The sequence below is a fragment of the Anolis sagrei genome, chromosome 6 (assembly GCF_037176765.1).
Source record: "Anolis sagrei isolate rAnoSag1 chromosome 6, rAnoSag1.mat, whole genome shotgun sequence".
Classification (NCBI taxonomy): Eukaryota; Metazoa; Chordata; class Lepidosauria; order Squamata; family Dactyloidae; genus Anolis; species Anolis sagrei.
In genome coordinates this window covers 18,045,048-18,060,140 of record NC_090026.1, presented here as the reverse complement: position 1 = coordinate 18,060,140, position 15,093 = coordinate 18,045,048, and the positions used below count along the sequence as shown (strand labels likewise).

Here is a 15,093-nt window from a genome sequence, read left to right as displayed (position 1 = left end):
AATTTCAAGGTCAAAATTACAGTCAACAGAGAATCCACTTTGAAAAATGGCACAATGTCATTTGACGAATCGAAAGGAGAGCCATGATACCACATTAAAAATGATTACCTTATCATGGAATTGCACATCACAACAAGCTGTTGCTCAAATATGGCTTGCTGTGACCTACAAGCCTGCCTCTACTAACAATCCATGGGTTTGCTCTTGAGCTAGAAACCATTGTACGAACCCACGGTTTATTAACCGCTTGTAATTCTGGTCTGTTTAAGCCACTGCTTGTTGGGACATCCAAACTGGACCTACGGCTTATTTCCTATCATGCTCACCCTGAAACAAGAGCTGAGCATAACAACAACAACAATTTATATTCCATCCTATCTCCCCAGAGGACTCAATGAACAAACACAATACACGCATCATAACAAAAATTGACAACCCAACATATACAAATTATGTCTTAGCAACTACAATTAAATATAAAACACAACCTGTCATATCGGATATAAGACAAAACATCAAACATTGAACAGAAACATAAGGAGAGGACAAAATTGAAACAGAAATGGGGAAGCTAAACAAGATTTTGTTTGGTCATCTCCTGTGGCTAAATCTCTGGAGCTGACACCTAACCAAGAAAACAAACAGATACGTTGACTATACTAAAGGCCACACTCCATTTCCGCATCCATGAGTGACCACACACACATATACACCCCACTGCAATACCTGTGTTATCTGGCATGGACGCCTGATCTGTGTTTCTTTCTTTTCGGAAGACAATGTTCCCAAACTGCAGCACAGCTGAGACCATCCGCAGCATACCTGGCAGAGAAGACAACATGCACATCCTTTAGAACCATTAAACAAACCCAAAACCATGTCTCCTCTTTGCAAATACTAAAATTCAAGGTCATTCACTGAAAAGTTAAACAGTGGATTCAAGTAGAATACAAGGACACAAGACTTCATCATACAGCTTGATGACCCGTGAAACTCAATATTATGAGTAATATTTATATCCAGAATAAGATAATACAGCAACTCTGTAAGAGTTACTATCATTGTATTACAAGCAGCTAAGGAGAAAAAAATGCCTATAGCCATTGATTTTAATTTACATTGTAATGCTATGTTTTTAATGAATTTGGTTTTAATCTTTTTGTTTATTTACTCATGTATTAATATATGGCATTGAATTGTTGCCTTTGTAAGGCCACCCTGAATCTCTACGAAGATACCAGAATCTTTCCATGTTAAATAAGAATGCTGAATCACAGAATCATAGAGTTAGAAGAGACTTTGTGGGCTTGGACTGGATGGCTCACAAAGTCTCTTCCAACTTTATGATTCTATGATTCTGGAAGAGATACCACCATTCTTACTTGACATGGAAAGATTTTGGTATCTTTGTAGAGCAATACTCACAGTGTATCTCCTCATGGGAAAATCCCATGATGCGCATAGACTCCATGGTCTCGTGGAAGATCTCCTTGTCCTGCTGGCCGGGGATGGGGAGGTATCCATTGGACAGGAAGCGATACTGATTGAATGGCTCCAGCAGCAGCTCTCCTGCAATTCCCCAAAAGAAAAGAACTATTGAGGCAAGAGCTCACTATTGAAGGTTAATCTGCAATCCTAAGGAATTTTCCCTCTGCACTGCAGCCTATGCAATCCACACATCAACTGAGACCTGTTGTTCGTTTTCCTTTTGTCGTTACCACTGCCCAGCAGCCAGTATACCTTCAGCCATGTCTATGAAATGAGGCCAAAAAGGCCGAGGTCCAACCATTTCCATATCCATTCCCTAAATCTTACTTCCAGGTTTATTTATTGTTCTGTTCTAAATACTGACAGAACCCAACATGTAAAACAGTGTTTCTCAACCTTGGGGTCAGAACCCCTGGAGGGGGTCGCAAGGAGGTTTCAGAGGGGTCGCCAAAGACCATCAGAAAACATATATTTTGGATGGTCTTAGGAACCCTTCTGACAGAGAAGGCTGAAGATCTCTAGCCTGTACTTCTCTTCCTTTTTAGAAACAGATGGTGAATCCTCCCACCAAAAGTCCTCTTTCTGCTGTGATTGGCCAGGCTCTCAACCAAGGGGAGGGCTCTTTCTGAGATTCCAAGCGGGGGAGAGGAGAGCTGGCATGCTCAGAGAATGGCAGCGTAATGCGCATGTATGAGCAAAGGAGAGCATGCAAGGTTGGAGGGAAGCTTGCACTAGCGAGTTCCTTCAAGGCATGCGGGTTCTGTATGGGAAACTTGGCCCAATTCTATCATTGGTGGGGTTCAGAATGCTCTTTGATTGTAGGTGAACTATTGTTGTTCATTCGTTCAGTCGTTTCCAACTCTTCGTGACTTCATGGACCAGCCCACACCAGAGCTCCCTGTTGGTCATCACCACCTCCAGCTCCTTCAAGGTCAATCCAGTCACTTCAAGGATACCATCCATCCATCTTGCCCTTGGTCGGCCCCTCTTCCTTTTTCCTTCCATTTCCCCCAGCATAATTGTCTTCTCTAAGTTTTCCTTTCTTCTCATGATGTGGCCAAAGTACTTCATCTAGGCCTCTACTATCCTTCCCTCAATGAGCAGTCAGGCTTTATTTCTTGAAGTATGGACTGGTTGGATCTTCTTGCTGTCCAAAGCACTCTTAGCACTTTCCTCCAGCACCACAGTTCAAAAGCATCTATCTTCCTTCGCCCAGCCACCCAGCTCTCACATCCATAGGTGACTATGGGGAATACCATTGCTTTAACTATGCGGATCTTCGTTGCCAGTGTGATGTCTCTACACTTCACTATTTTATTAAGATTGGTCATTGCTCTCCTCCCAAGAGGTAAGCGTCTCCTGATTTTCTGGCTGCATACGTGAACTATAAATCCGAGCAACTAAAACCCTCAAATGTCAAGGTCTTTTCCGCCAAACCCAATCAGTGTTTGAATTTGGGCATATTGGGTGTGCATGCCAAGTTGATCTAGATCTAACATTGTTTGAGTCCACAGTGCTCTCTGGATGTAGGTGAATCACAACTCCAAAACTCAAAGTCAATCCCCAAGAATCCCTCCGAGTATATTCTCTTGGTTATGGGAGTTCTGTGTGCCAAGTTTGGTTCAATTCCATTGTTGGTGGAGTTCGGAATGCTCTCTGACTGTAGGTGAACTTTAAATTCCAGCAACTACAACTCACAAATGATGAAATCAACCCCCGTCCCAACTCCACCAGTATCGGGCGTATTGGGTACTTGTGCCAAATTTTGTACAGTGAATGAAAATACATCCTGTATATCGGATATTTACAGTACAATTCATAACAGTAGCAAAATTACAGTTATGAAGTAGCAACGACAATAATGTTATGATTGGGGGTCACCACAATATGAGGAACTGTATTAAGGGGTTGCAGCATTAGAAAGGCTGAGATGTAAAAGAACCAAAAATGAATCGTATCACAGAAAGATGATTTCACTCACATGTCAACGTTATGGGGGCATTTACCTTTCATATGCTCGCCGGCTCCGACTAAGAGCTGGTAGAAGACATGGAAGGTGCGCTCATCCTTGGCTTGACGAATGGCTCGTGATTTCTCCAGAAGATCTGGAACACTCGGCGTTAAGGAACACAGAAATGAATCTAGACAAAACTTTTTCTCACCATCAAACCTTGCTCTCCAAAGAGGATGAAGATCTAGACTCCCAGCATTCCTGCTCCTCCATCCAAACCCATCAGGAAATTCCAGGACCAGAAACTCCTTTTTCCTTCCAATCTCTCAGAAAACCCTGACACTGGAATGTACTCCCTTCCTTCAATCCCTTGTTCCCTCTAATCTGTCAAGAATCCCTCAAAGAACAAGAACCTTCTAATGAGAAATAAACAATAATATTCATGCTCTATCTCAAGCATGGGCAAATTTTGGCCCTCCTGGTGTTTTGGACAACTCCCATCATTCCTAACAGCCTCAGGCCCTTTCGTTTCCCCCCTCAGCCGCTTAAGCGGCTGAGGGGGGAAAGGAAGGGGCCTGAGGTTGTTAGGAATGATGGGAGTTGAAGTCCAAAACACCTAGAGGGCCATAGTTTGCCCATGCCTGCTATATCTTCTGTTCCAACCCCTTATACTCTCCCACAAGTAGGATACATGTCTCTATATTGGCTCCGACAATGTAGCCAGCTACATCAAAATTAATTCGAATAAATTTACCCTGGGGAAGAATGGGAGAGAAAAAAAGTATTAATTGATGGTTTAGTTGGTCAGAATATTCAGGCGGACCAAGGAGGAAAATGTGCACAAAAGGTTTAAGGTTTACTTCAAGTTGTCATCCTAAGAGAAAAATAAAATAAAATGGTGCATACACAGGTGATATTTAACATGAGCAAGACTATTTAACATGTATAGAAATGTAACCAACAAGATGGATTTTTTTTTTGTCCTATATGGCGGACGGATGGTGGGCAAGCAGATGGTGACAACTGGATGGCATACATTCTGTATCAGAAATTAGAGTTGATGTGGTCTAATTTCTGAATCATCTGAATCATCACCCTAAATAACCAAACTGAATCTAAAATTGACCAAAAATTGATTCGTAACCTTTTTGGTACTAATGTTGGAAAGTAGTCCATGGTCAAAGTGGTCCCTGGTCAAAAAAAGGTTGGGAACCACTGGTTTATACTAAACTAACTAACTGCTCCTCATTGAGGACTCGAAACTTGGGCAGCGTGGGGTTGAACTCCAACGAAATCTTATTGGGACGGATGGGCAGCTAATTGGAGAAGAAGCATGGAAGAATTATTCAATATACAGGGTTAGTCAAAATGCATAGGCCAATAAGCCATTCAATTGAATGGCTTATTGGCCTATGCATTTTGACTAACCCTGTATAACTATAGCTGCAAGGCTGCTCGATGACCAGAGGAGAAAAGATGCAGCTATTCTGCCAGAAGAAGACTGGCTGATGAAATTATATGACATTGCCGAGATGGATAAATTAACAACTTTAATTAGAAAGAAGTCATTAAAAAGTTTTAACACAGATTGGAAATTAGTAATTGTTTTCTTAAGGGAATACCAGGGAGAATAACAGTGTTAGGCTTTGAGGGATAGTAAGATGTAATGTTAGGTTTTATGAGATAATGATAAGATTTACAATTACAGGAAGTACGATAATTGAATAATTAGAACCATTAGATAGAGAGCTGGAAGTCATTTTTTTCCCCCCTTTTGTTCTTTTTTCCCTTTTGCACTGTCAAACTTGTTGGTTTAGTTTTATAGTTTAAGATAGTATAGATTTATTAAGTGCATTTGTAGTAGAATTTTAGGTTCATTATGTTTTGTAGCCTGTCTTTTCCTCCCTTTATATTTTATATTATATAAAAAATGTGGTTTAATAATAATATTATTTTTCAAAGGGATTAATGAATGGCTTATGGATTATATTTTGTGGAGAACATCTATTTCCTTTTTATACACATAGTCCAGGGAAAGGAGAACTTCCATACCTACAACAGTATGTTTTTCTTAAAAGTACTCTGACTAGAAAATATGATAGGTCTTAATATTTGGGGTTTGGTTGTTGTTGTTTTACACTCTGCCAAGTTACAGAGGTTTGAAGCAACTATCCCTGGGTTAACATTCCTTAAGCAGGAAAAGCAGGAAGTCATTTCTGCATACAGAAGTAGAACCTATGTGTCTATATTCCTGGTGTGAGAGCTATTTATAGGAGGGTAGTAAAGCATGTGAGGGAGTACCACACATATGTGCTGCACTGACCTCCGTTTTCAGCATTAACGTCTATAGGCGGGGTTCTCACAACCTGTGGGTCCCCAGATGTTTTGGCCTTCAACTCCCAGAAATCCCAACAGCTGGTAAACTGGCTGGGATTTTTGGGAATTGTAGGCCAAAACACCTGGGGACCCACAGGTTGAGGACCACTGTTCTATGAGATTCAGAACCTGATGGTGCAAGGTTTCAAATCACACAGAAGTCACCTACATAAAGCCTTCTTCTCCTTTCACAAAGGCATCCACAATGTACACACTGATACCTAAGGGAAGGCACATGCACAACACTTGGCAAACAGTGACATGGGCAACTCTGTCCTTGTTGTTTCCTCCTTACAGATACCAACATACAGCTATTGTGAAGAATGTAGCACTGACGTTGCTTCTCGCAGTAAAGAAATTGACAAAAATCTTTATATTTCCTCCTGTTTTAAGGTGGAGTTCAACATGACATTTCACAACAGAAACAAAGAGTACTTGAAACCAGTAAGGAGGGGAAGGAACTGTTTTTCTTTCCAAATGAGGAGAAGCTTTGTTAGCAGAGGTCAACAAAGCAGAGAAGGTTTTGCAAATGGTATTACTGCATTCCAGTCTTTCTGGGGAAGGGTCAAGAGAAAGCTTAGATGAAACTAAAGGCTGTGTCGAAAGGTTTGCAATCAACACAATAGGTAGGCAGATGTGCTGCAACCAAGGAACACAAAATATAAAGTCTAAACAATTTTAAATTTTATCTAAAAGGTTTCAACAACGTCACCCTTCTCCCAGGTTTTGACAGAGTACAGAATATCAATAATAAATTTGTTTTAAATCACAATTTCAACACACAGATTACAGAACCGAAGCCGTGTCCGACTCTGGGGGGTGGTACTCATCTCCATTTGTAAGCCAAAGAGCTGGCGTTGTCCATAGACACTTCCAAGGTTATGTGGCCAGCATGACTACATGGAGCACTGTTACCTTCCCGAAGAAGCGGTACCTTTTGATCTACTCACATCTACATGTTTTCAAACTGCTAGGTTGGCAGAAGCTAGGGCTAACAGCAGGAGCTCAACCCGCTCCCCGGATTCAAACAGGTGACCTTTCGGTCAACAAGTTCAGCAGATTAGTGGTTTAACCCACTGTACCACCAGGGCTCAATACACCTACTCTAATAGAGTAGGTGTATTGAGCCCTTCTGAATAGTCCTAATAAGCACATTTCCGGGTTTTTATTGACCTTTTTGTTAATCATATTATTTGTTTGTTTCACCACTTTTTTCCAGAATTCTTGAACTATATTACAGGTCCACCATATGTGGAAAAAAGATCCGTTCTTTTTCTCCCTTCGATGTTTTAGATATTATGAGTCTCACAGCAACAAAGCAATATTGACAAATTTCTTCATCTCCTGTGCTAATAAAAAGAAAAGAGAAAGGTTTTCCCTGACATTAAGTCTAGTTGTGTCCGACTCTGGGAGTTGGTGCTCATCTCCATTTCTAAGCCGAAGAGCTGGCCTTGTCTGTAGATACCTCCAAGGTCATGTGGCCAGCATGACTGCATGGAGCACTGATACCGTCCCACTGGAGCGGTACCTATTGATCTACTCACTTTTTGAACTGCTAGGTTGGCGGAAGCTGAGGCTAACAGTGGGGCCTAACAGTGGGATTTGAACTGCCAACCTTTCGGTCAGCAACTTCTGCAGCTCAGCAGTTTAACCCGCTGCACCCCAGGGGGCCCAATACAGTAATATTATGACATAAATATGGTACTGCTCTTTGGCACTAGGAAAAAATGTGCCAGTCCACCACATCAGAGAGTTTAAGGAGCCCTGCCATCATGCCTTTTCCAGAGTTGAAGTAGATGCCACCTTCTCCCTCAGTGTACAGATGAAATCTACAGAAACTCTGAGTTTTAATTTCTTTAAAAGAGCTGGATTCTGGTGCACACATTTCCAAAACAAAGCCAGGGATACAGTCCCACTTTCCATCAACTTACGAATCGTGAAGAGTTGTCGTTTTTTACAGTCTTTGCATTGCCGAAGGCCTCCAGAATAGGGTTGGCTTGTAGCAACTGACGCTCCAGTTCACCCTAAAGCCAAAGGAAAAGGAGAAGAGGAGGGAGGAAAGAGTTACCAAACTCTAGAAGCAGCTGGAAATACATCATGGTAGAAAAAGTACTACAGGCTGGCTTTCAAACCTAGCAAGGCTACAAGGCATATGCAAGACTTTTGACAAATTCCAGACATAAATTTGTCAAAGGAATGGTGCCACTTTGGGGAAGTGAGCTCCGGCAATTGGCCAGCACTGGTCCCTGTTTGAACCGTGGAAAAACAACGACCCTGCAAGTTGGTACCCAATACCCACCCAGATTCCCCCCTTCCCCTCCAAAAAAACACAACAGAAAATTACTCACGTAGGAAGCAGGGTTGGAGGTCTATGGAGGACAGGGTGGGGTTGACATCACAAAACATAAAATGGGGTGGGGCGGAGGGAGAGGAGAGGGCACGGAGCAAGACAAGGAAACAAACAGAACCAAAGGATTAAAATCAGAACATGAACAAAACAAAACCTGACGACGATGACAACATCAATGCAGTGACATAAATTGGGATTGGAGGAGGGGGGATGGGAAGACCAGCACCCTGGCTCCCTTTCCCAACCCCCCTCCCACCCACCCCCTCAACCTTGAATCTTGTTCCTTTTTCAGAGAACCCAGCATCCTGGCTCTGATGAGGAAAGAGAGTCAAGGGAGTTTCTTCCAATTACACGCACAGGGGAAAAATTTGTGATGTTTAATAACCGACAATCAAAGCTTTTAAGCCAGAGTTAGAGCCCCCCAAAAGGAGGCAAGAGCAGCAGCCAATGTAAGTGACCAGCAGTCAGCCCTGGAGGATGGACGGGGAGGAGGAGGAGGACGAGGCTGTGCAGGGATAGGGGGGATTGGCATTGCAGCAACATGCAAGTGCTCTCTCTTGCCTGTTTGGCTTCGTTCAGGTACTCCGGCTGGGGCAGTAAGACAATAGAGGGGGGGTTAATACCAGCTCCCCTCGACGGCCCAGGAGAACACCCTCCCACACACAAAACACTGTCAGAGACAAGACCCCAAAGCCATTTCGTCTGGCCCCCAAAATTCAAATAATATCTTGCAACAAGCAGTGTGATCTCAGTGTGACCCAGATTGTAGAAAAGAAGCACCGCAGAGAAGTGTGCTTTGACGGAGGAAGTCCAAGGCTCAGTGGTGACATACAAACTTTGCAAAAGAAACAGTTTTGGCAGAGTTTGGAGAAATGGCTACTTCTTTGGACTATGTCTTCCAGAATCCCTATGGTATTGTAGCCACTGGTCAGAATTAGTGAGAGGATTAAGAGGGCTGCAGTCCAGAAAAGTAGGTTTGGGGCACTAGTGCTCAGACTCAGTTCCTCAAAAATCAGAACTACCAAGTGCCTGAATCTGAGGCCACATTGACGCTGCCATATAATGCAATTTCAAACTGCATTGTATAGATGTTTATGTTGATGAGGGGAGGGGGGGGCTCAGTTTTCACTGTGTGCTCAAACACGTCATAACCAAAATGGAAGAATCCTTGCTTTGCATCTCCCTCCCATAGACAGAGGTTTTGTTGTTCTGGGAGGAGTCCTGAATAGTGATATGACCACAGTATAATTACTATTATTGCTAAGCTTAATGATAGCAATTCATTAACTATAGCAGCCTATAATAGTTAATGAGTTTTTGTGATCTGATATGAGAAGTGGAAAAAGCAGATTATATCTAGAATGGAGAACAGTTCACCTACTGTAGTGTGCCAGCAGCCTCTTTCGTCTTCACTAACTGGGTCCGCTGCTGGCTCACAGATGATGGAAGCAATTGTCGAACCAGGGTTTCTCAACCTGTGGGTCCCCAGATGTTTTGGCCTTCAACTCCTGGAAATCTTAACAGCTAGTAAACTGGCTGGGATTTCTGGGAGTTGTAGGCCAAAACACCTGGCGACCCACAGGTTGAGAACCACTGGTCTAACTAATACATCCAGGGGACACTGGTCAACAAAAGCTGCTCAAAGCCTTTTTGTTGTTGTTTATTCAATCAGTCACTTCCGACTCTTCGTGACCTCATGGACCAGCCTACGCCAGAGCTCTCTTTAGGTTTGACAAAGTAATTTTTATACAGATACAAAACTGGTGATCTGCATTTGTGGTTTTGGGTGCTTGTGAATTGACCTCTATTCTGCACAGCTTCCAACTAAGACATGACCAAGATGAAGGGAAAGTGGTGGGATTGGTGAATTTCATAACTTTTGGACAAATAGAAGAGTTCTCTCCTGACACCAACTGGCTACAGCTTACACTTATTTAGATGGACTGCAGCTATTACCAGAGCCTGGAAAGATGACTTTTTCGACTATGACTTCCCAAATCCCTCCAATCAGAAGAAAATAATCTCCAGCAATTGGCAATTTGATTACTTGGACTCCACTCCTGCCCAATGGTAGCTGGGCCATTTTGGAAATTGTATTTTTATATCAGGTCTTTCTTTGGGGGTATGGGAAACTGTCCTTTCTTGGAGATATGGGATAATGTGCCACTTCCACACTAATGAGGGTTTTTTTTCACACAACATAACTACAGTGCTATGATTCCACTTTAACAACAAAATGGCTACACTTCCAGGATTGTGGTTTGGCAAGACAACTGAGTCCTCAGCCAGAAAGTTACAGAACTGTAGAGATTGAAAGGATCGCAAAGGCTCTCTAACCCAACGCCTTGCCATACCTGGATAAAAATTAAGCACACCTGAAAGATGTCAATCCAACATGTCTGCAGACCCTGAAAAATGGAGGATCCACCATGATCTGAGAAGTGGCAGTTAAAGTGGAATCTGGATTGTTGTAGGTCTTTTCGGGCTATATGGCCATGTTCTAGAGGCATTTTCTCCTGACGTTTCGCCTGCATCTATGGCAAGCATCCTCAGAGGTAAGCATCCTCACTACCTCTGAGGATGCTTGCCATAGATGCAGGCGAAACGTCAGGAGAGAATGCCTCTAGAACACGGCCATACAGCCCGAAAAAGCCTACAACAACCCAGTGATTCCGGCCATGAAAGCCTTCGACAATACATTAAAGTGGAATCGTTGCACTATAACTAAATAATGTACAGTGTTCCCTCACTTATTGCGAGTGTTACGTTCCAGGACCATCCGCGAAAAATGAAAATCCGCAAAGTAGGGACACTATATACGTATATCGTGTTCCGAGGGTGAGGCAGAAGTGATGAGAGATTTAAAGGCACAACACACCTTTTTATTTGCTAGCTATAAGGAAGGGGCTATAAGGCCGTGATTTACATACTGCTTTGTATCTCCTCTCTTGATTGGCTGCCTCTCTCCTGAAGGGGAGGTGAAACCCCTTTCCACACTCCATCGTTGCCAGGAGGTGGGATTAAAATGCCACTCTAGGCAATGGCAACCATTCATAAACTGGGAGGCAAAAACCCACGAAACAGCGAGTCTGCGAAAATCGAACCGCAAAGTAACAAGGGAACACTGTAATATGAAAGGGCCTTGAGAAGCATTTGGGAAGCAACCTGTAAAGGTGCTACAACAGAGCTATAATGACTGTGAGGGAGGCAAACAAAAAAAAATAGAACACAGAGACCAAGAGGCACACAGGGAAGGTGGGAAGAACAGAGCGAACAGTGGCATACAAGTGTGGGCGAGTGACTAGGAAGGCACAAGTATGGGGCAAAAAGGTAATTGGATACGGGGGAAGTATGCTGGCACTCCTTCCTACTTAGATGCCACCCACCAGAAATGTGGCATCCAAATTCCAAAGAAGCACAGACTGGGTGTGGAAATGATTGAGGAAGGAGAAGCACTCTGCAACTGCTTAAACAGCACTTCCCTTTATCGCTACTTCGACACATTCCAAAGCTGAGCATTTGCATTTAGGACACCTTCCAGGTAAACCCTGATTCAAAACTGAACTGTGAGTGTTGGGAAGCTGCTGTGCCCCAATGGGATCTCAATTCATTGGCATGATGTGGGTGAGAGGGAGAGAAAAAAAAGAGGGGGAAAGAGCCCCTATTCAGAAAAACATAAGATTGGAGACTGGCTGGTCCATTTGAAATACAAAACGATGCTCTTTCAAGGTTTCTATTCTGCTCATTGTGGGTAAGCATTATAGTGGGACAGATAACTTTCAGGGTGACAACTCCCATAACACTCCTAGACAACATGAGTGATAGCTGGGAGATTATGAGAGTTTTAAATTAATTTGACCAATTCCTTGAAAGAATCAAAGAGCCACTCACCGGTACGTTATGGTCTTTGCGGGCTTTATGCGACGAAGCCACATGCGCCAAATACTGGATTACTTTCTTAGTGTTCTCGGTCTTGCCAGCACCTGATTCACCTCTGTGAAGATATCCAAACATTGGGAGTGAGGAAAAAGAGGGAGACTAGATCCTGAATGGTTCATACCTGTTTCCTTTCGGTCCAAGGGCTTAGCTGTGTGTTCTCCTTATAGAAAGAACTAAATACATCAACTCTGTTTCCCTCCTTCCTGGGCCTATATATCACACTTAAACCTAAGCAGATTAATAGCAGTGGGTAAGAGGAAAATTAAAGCCCGGGATTCTGATCTCAACATTACTTACTTATTTACTTAGTAAGTACTTACTTAGTATCTCAGCATACTCATGAATGAACTGGGCATTATAATAATATTCTAGCAAGTACAACGATGACAACAATAATAATTCCCCTGTTTTTGAGTGTTGCTCTTTATTTACTGTCCTGATTTTAGAGTTTTTTAATACTAGTATCCAGATTTTGTTCATATTTATGGTTTCCTCCTTTCTGTTGCAATTGTCCACATGCTTGTGGATTTCAGTGGCTTCTCTGTGTAGTCTGACATGGTAGTTGTTAGAGTGGTCTAGCATTTCTGTGTTCTCAAATAATATGCTATGTCCAGGTTGGTTCATAAAGTCCTCAGCTATAGCTGACTTCTCTAGTCGAATTAGCCTGCAGTGCCTTTCATGTTCTTTGATTCGTGTTTGGGCGAATTCAAGAATCAATCAGGGCCAGCTAACACCACTCATCAAATGATCCCCCCAGGCAGCAGGCAGCCAGGCTTTGAAGCTGCAAGGCCATTCAATGGTAATCAAAGTGGACAGTTGCAACTTTCACACTTGCCTCAAGCAGACAAGAGTTCTTTCTCCCACCCTGGGCATTCCACAGATATATAAACCTCACTTGCCTAGTTTCCAACAGACCCCTCTATCTCTGAGGAAGCCTGTCATAGATGTGGGCGAAACGTCAGGAGAGAATGCTTCCGGAACATGACCATACAGCCCGGAAAACTCACAACAACCCAGTGATTCTGGCTATGAAAGACTTCGACAACACAATAATACTATAGTTATAGATTAGTGTAGAATGAAGAGTCCTGAGTGAAACTATTGCAACTGGAAGTAGCCCTGTTCGGCTGCAACAGAAGTAAACAAGACTACAGCCGAGGACATGTCTCTAGTCCTGCTGAAAGGCAACTAAGGAATTTCCCTGCTCTTTTCTCCCCTTTTAATAGTGTCATTTTACTATGTGGGCAAGGACTTGCTTTTTCGGTGGTTACACATAAGCTGCTCCAAGAGCCTTTTGAGCTGAAGAACAGGATAAAACATGTCTTACGTAAATAGGTAAACAAGCTCTGCTCAACAAAGCTTACTGGGAGAAGCCTTGAGCTCTTTGCTATGAATTCAGCTTAACCTGCATTAGAAAATGATTGTGAGGATAATCCGGCTGTTTGATGAGAGATCGTGCACGTCTTCTTTTTAAGATAAAACTGTTAATGATTTAACAATAATCTCCCACCTTGCAGACCAGGCTACTGGGATCACTGGGATAGCATGGACAGTGCTTTCAGGGCTCTGAAATATCCTCCCTAGTGTGTTAGACTACAATGCCCATCATCCCCAACCACTGTGGTAGTGGAGACACAGTTCAACACAACTGGACATCACTAGGATGCTTCATGCTTTTGTGATACTAAATATTATGTATCAACATCATACTATTAACTTCGTATTGTCGAAGGCTTTCATGGCCAGAATCACTGGATTGTTGTAGGTTTCTTTGGGCTATACGGCCATGTTCTAGAGGCATTCTCTCCTGACGTTTTGCCTGCATCTATGGCAAGCATCCTCAGAGGTAGTGAGGTCTGTTGGAACTAGGAAAATGGGTTTATATATCTGTGGTATGTCCAGGGTGGGGCAAAGAACTCTTGTCTGCTAGTTCCAACAGACCTCACTACCTCTGAGGATGCTTGCCATAGATGCAGGCGAAACGTCAGGAGAGAATGCCTCTGGAACATGGCCATATAGCCCAAAAAAACCTACAACAACCCAGTGATTCCGGTCATGAAAGCCTTCGACAATACATTAAAGTGGAATCGTTGCACTATAACTAAATAATGTACAGTGTTCCCTCACGTATTGCGAGTGTTACGTTCCAGGACCACCCGCGAAAAATGAAAATCCCACTATTAACTTTATTTATATCCCATATTTCCCCAAAGATTGGGAATCAAAGTGCCTACTAATGATATCATTGAAAACATACAAAAAAGTCATATTTACTTCCATCTTACTTGACATATAAAGCCACATCATTTCGGCCCAAGATTAGCCAGAATTATCACAGTGGGGGAGAAGACTTCGCTCTCCGATCCAGCTGGCATCTGAGCATGCAAGTACACAATAGAATTAATGCAGTTTGACACCACTTTAACTGACATGGCTCAGTGCTATAGAATCCTAGCATCTGTAGTTTTTGGCAAAGAAGTGCTGGTACCTTGGTAAACGAACTTGTAAAACAACAACTGCCATGATTCCACAGCATTGAGCTATAGCAATTAAAGTGATCTCAAACTGCATTAATTCTACAGTGTGGATGCAATATGAATGAAGAAGGCGGAAAAGGTGAATCTTTTTTTTTTTTTTTTTTTAGCATTTTTTATTATTATTATTATTATTGTATAATACATAGAAACATACCATCTTTGAAAATAACATACAAAATACCAGTTTTTTCCCCAATCCCGCCACCAGCACCCCCCCCCCCCCCCCGGAACAAATAAATACTTTAGCTGTGTTTATTACAATTGTTCTATCATGAGAATAGTTTTGTTCAACACCGTATATTTATCTTTCCCCTTTATTCTATATATGAGACCCTTCCATTTTGCTTTCCATGTCTTTTTGCTTTGACCCGTCATATAGTAACTTTTCCTTTCGCTAATATAATCTTGAAGAATGTAATCTGCTAAATATTTGTACCAGGTTTTTGTATCCC

The 15,093-nt window shown here is 42.5% G+C and overlaps 1 protein-coding gene across 14 annotated transcripts in view; it reads right to left on the bottom strand.

The window, feature by feature from the left end:
* LOC132777847 (myosin-10-like) overlaps positions 1 to 15,093 on the bottom strand; it is a 101,994-nt gene that overhangs the window by 44,557 nt on the left and 42,344 nt on the right. For 7 of the 14 annotated variants that reach the window (XM_067469839.1, XM_067469842.1, XM_067469846.1 and 4 more), the window contains exons 5-12: positions 12,057 to 12,159; positions 8,727 to 8,753; positions 8,164 to 8,184; positions 7,747 to 7,839; positions 4,131 to 4,194; positions 3,495 to 3,593; positions 1,426 to 1,569; positions 727 to 822 (exon numbers count right to left, since the gene is read on the bottom strand). In XM_067469839.1, the coding sequence (XP_067325940.1) occupies positions 727 to 822; positions 1,426 to 1,569; positions 3,495 to 3,593; positions 4,131 to 4,194; positions 7,747 to 7,839; positions 8,164 to 8,184; positions 8,727 to 8,753; positions 12,057 to 12,159 (647 nt within the window). The remainder of the gene's footprint in view (positions 1 to 726; positions 823 to 1,425; positions 1,570 to 3,494; positions 3,594 to 4,130; positions 4,195 to 7,746; positions 7,840 to 8,163; positions 8,185 to 8,726; positions 8,754 to 12,056; positions 12,160 to 15,093) is intronic. The other 7 variants (XM_067469845.1, XM_067469847.1, XM_060780349.2 and 4 more) reach the window with 3 other exon arrangements.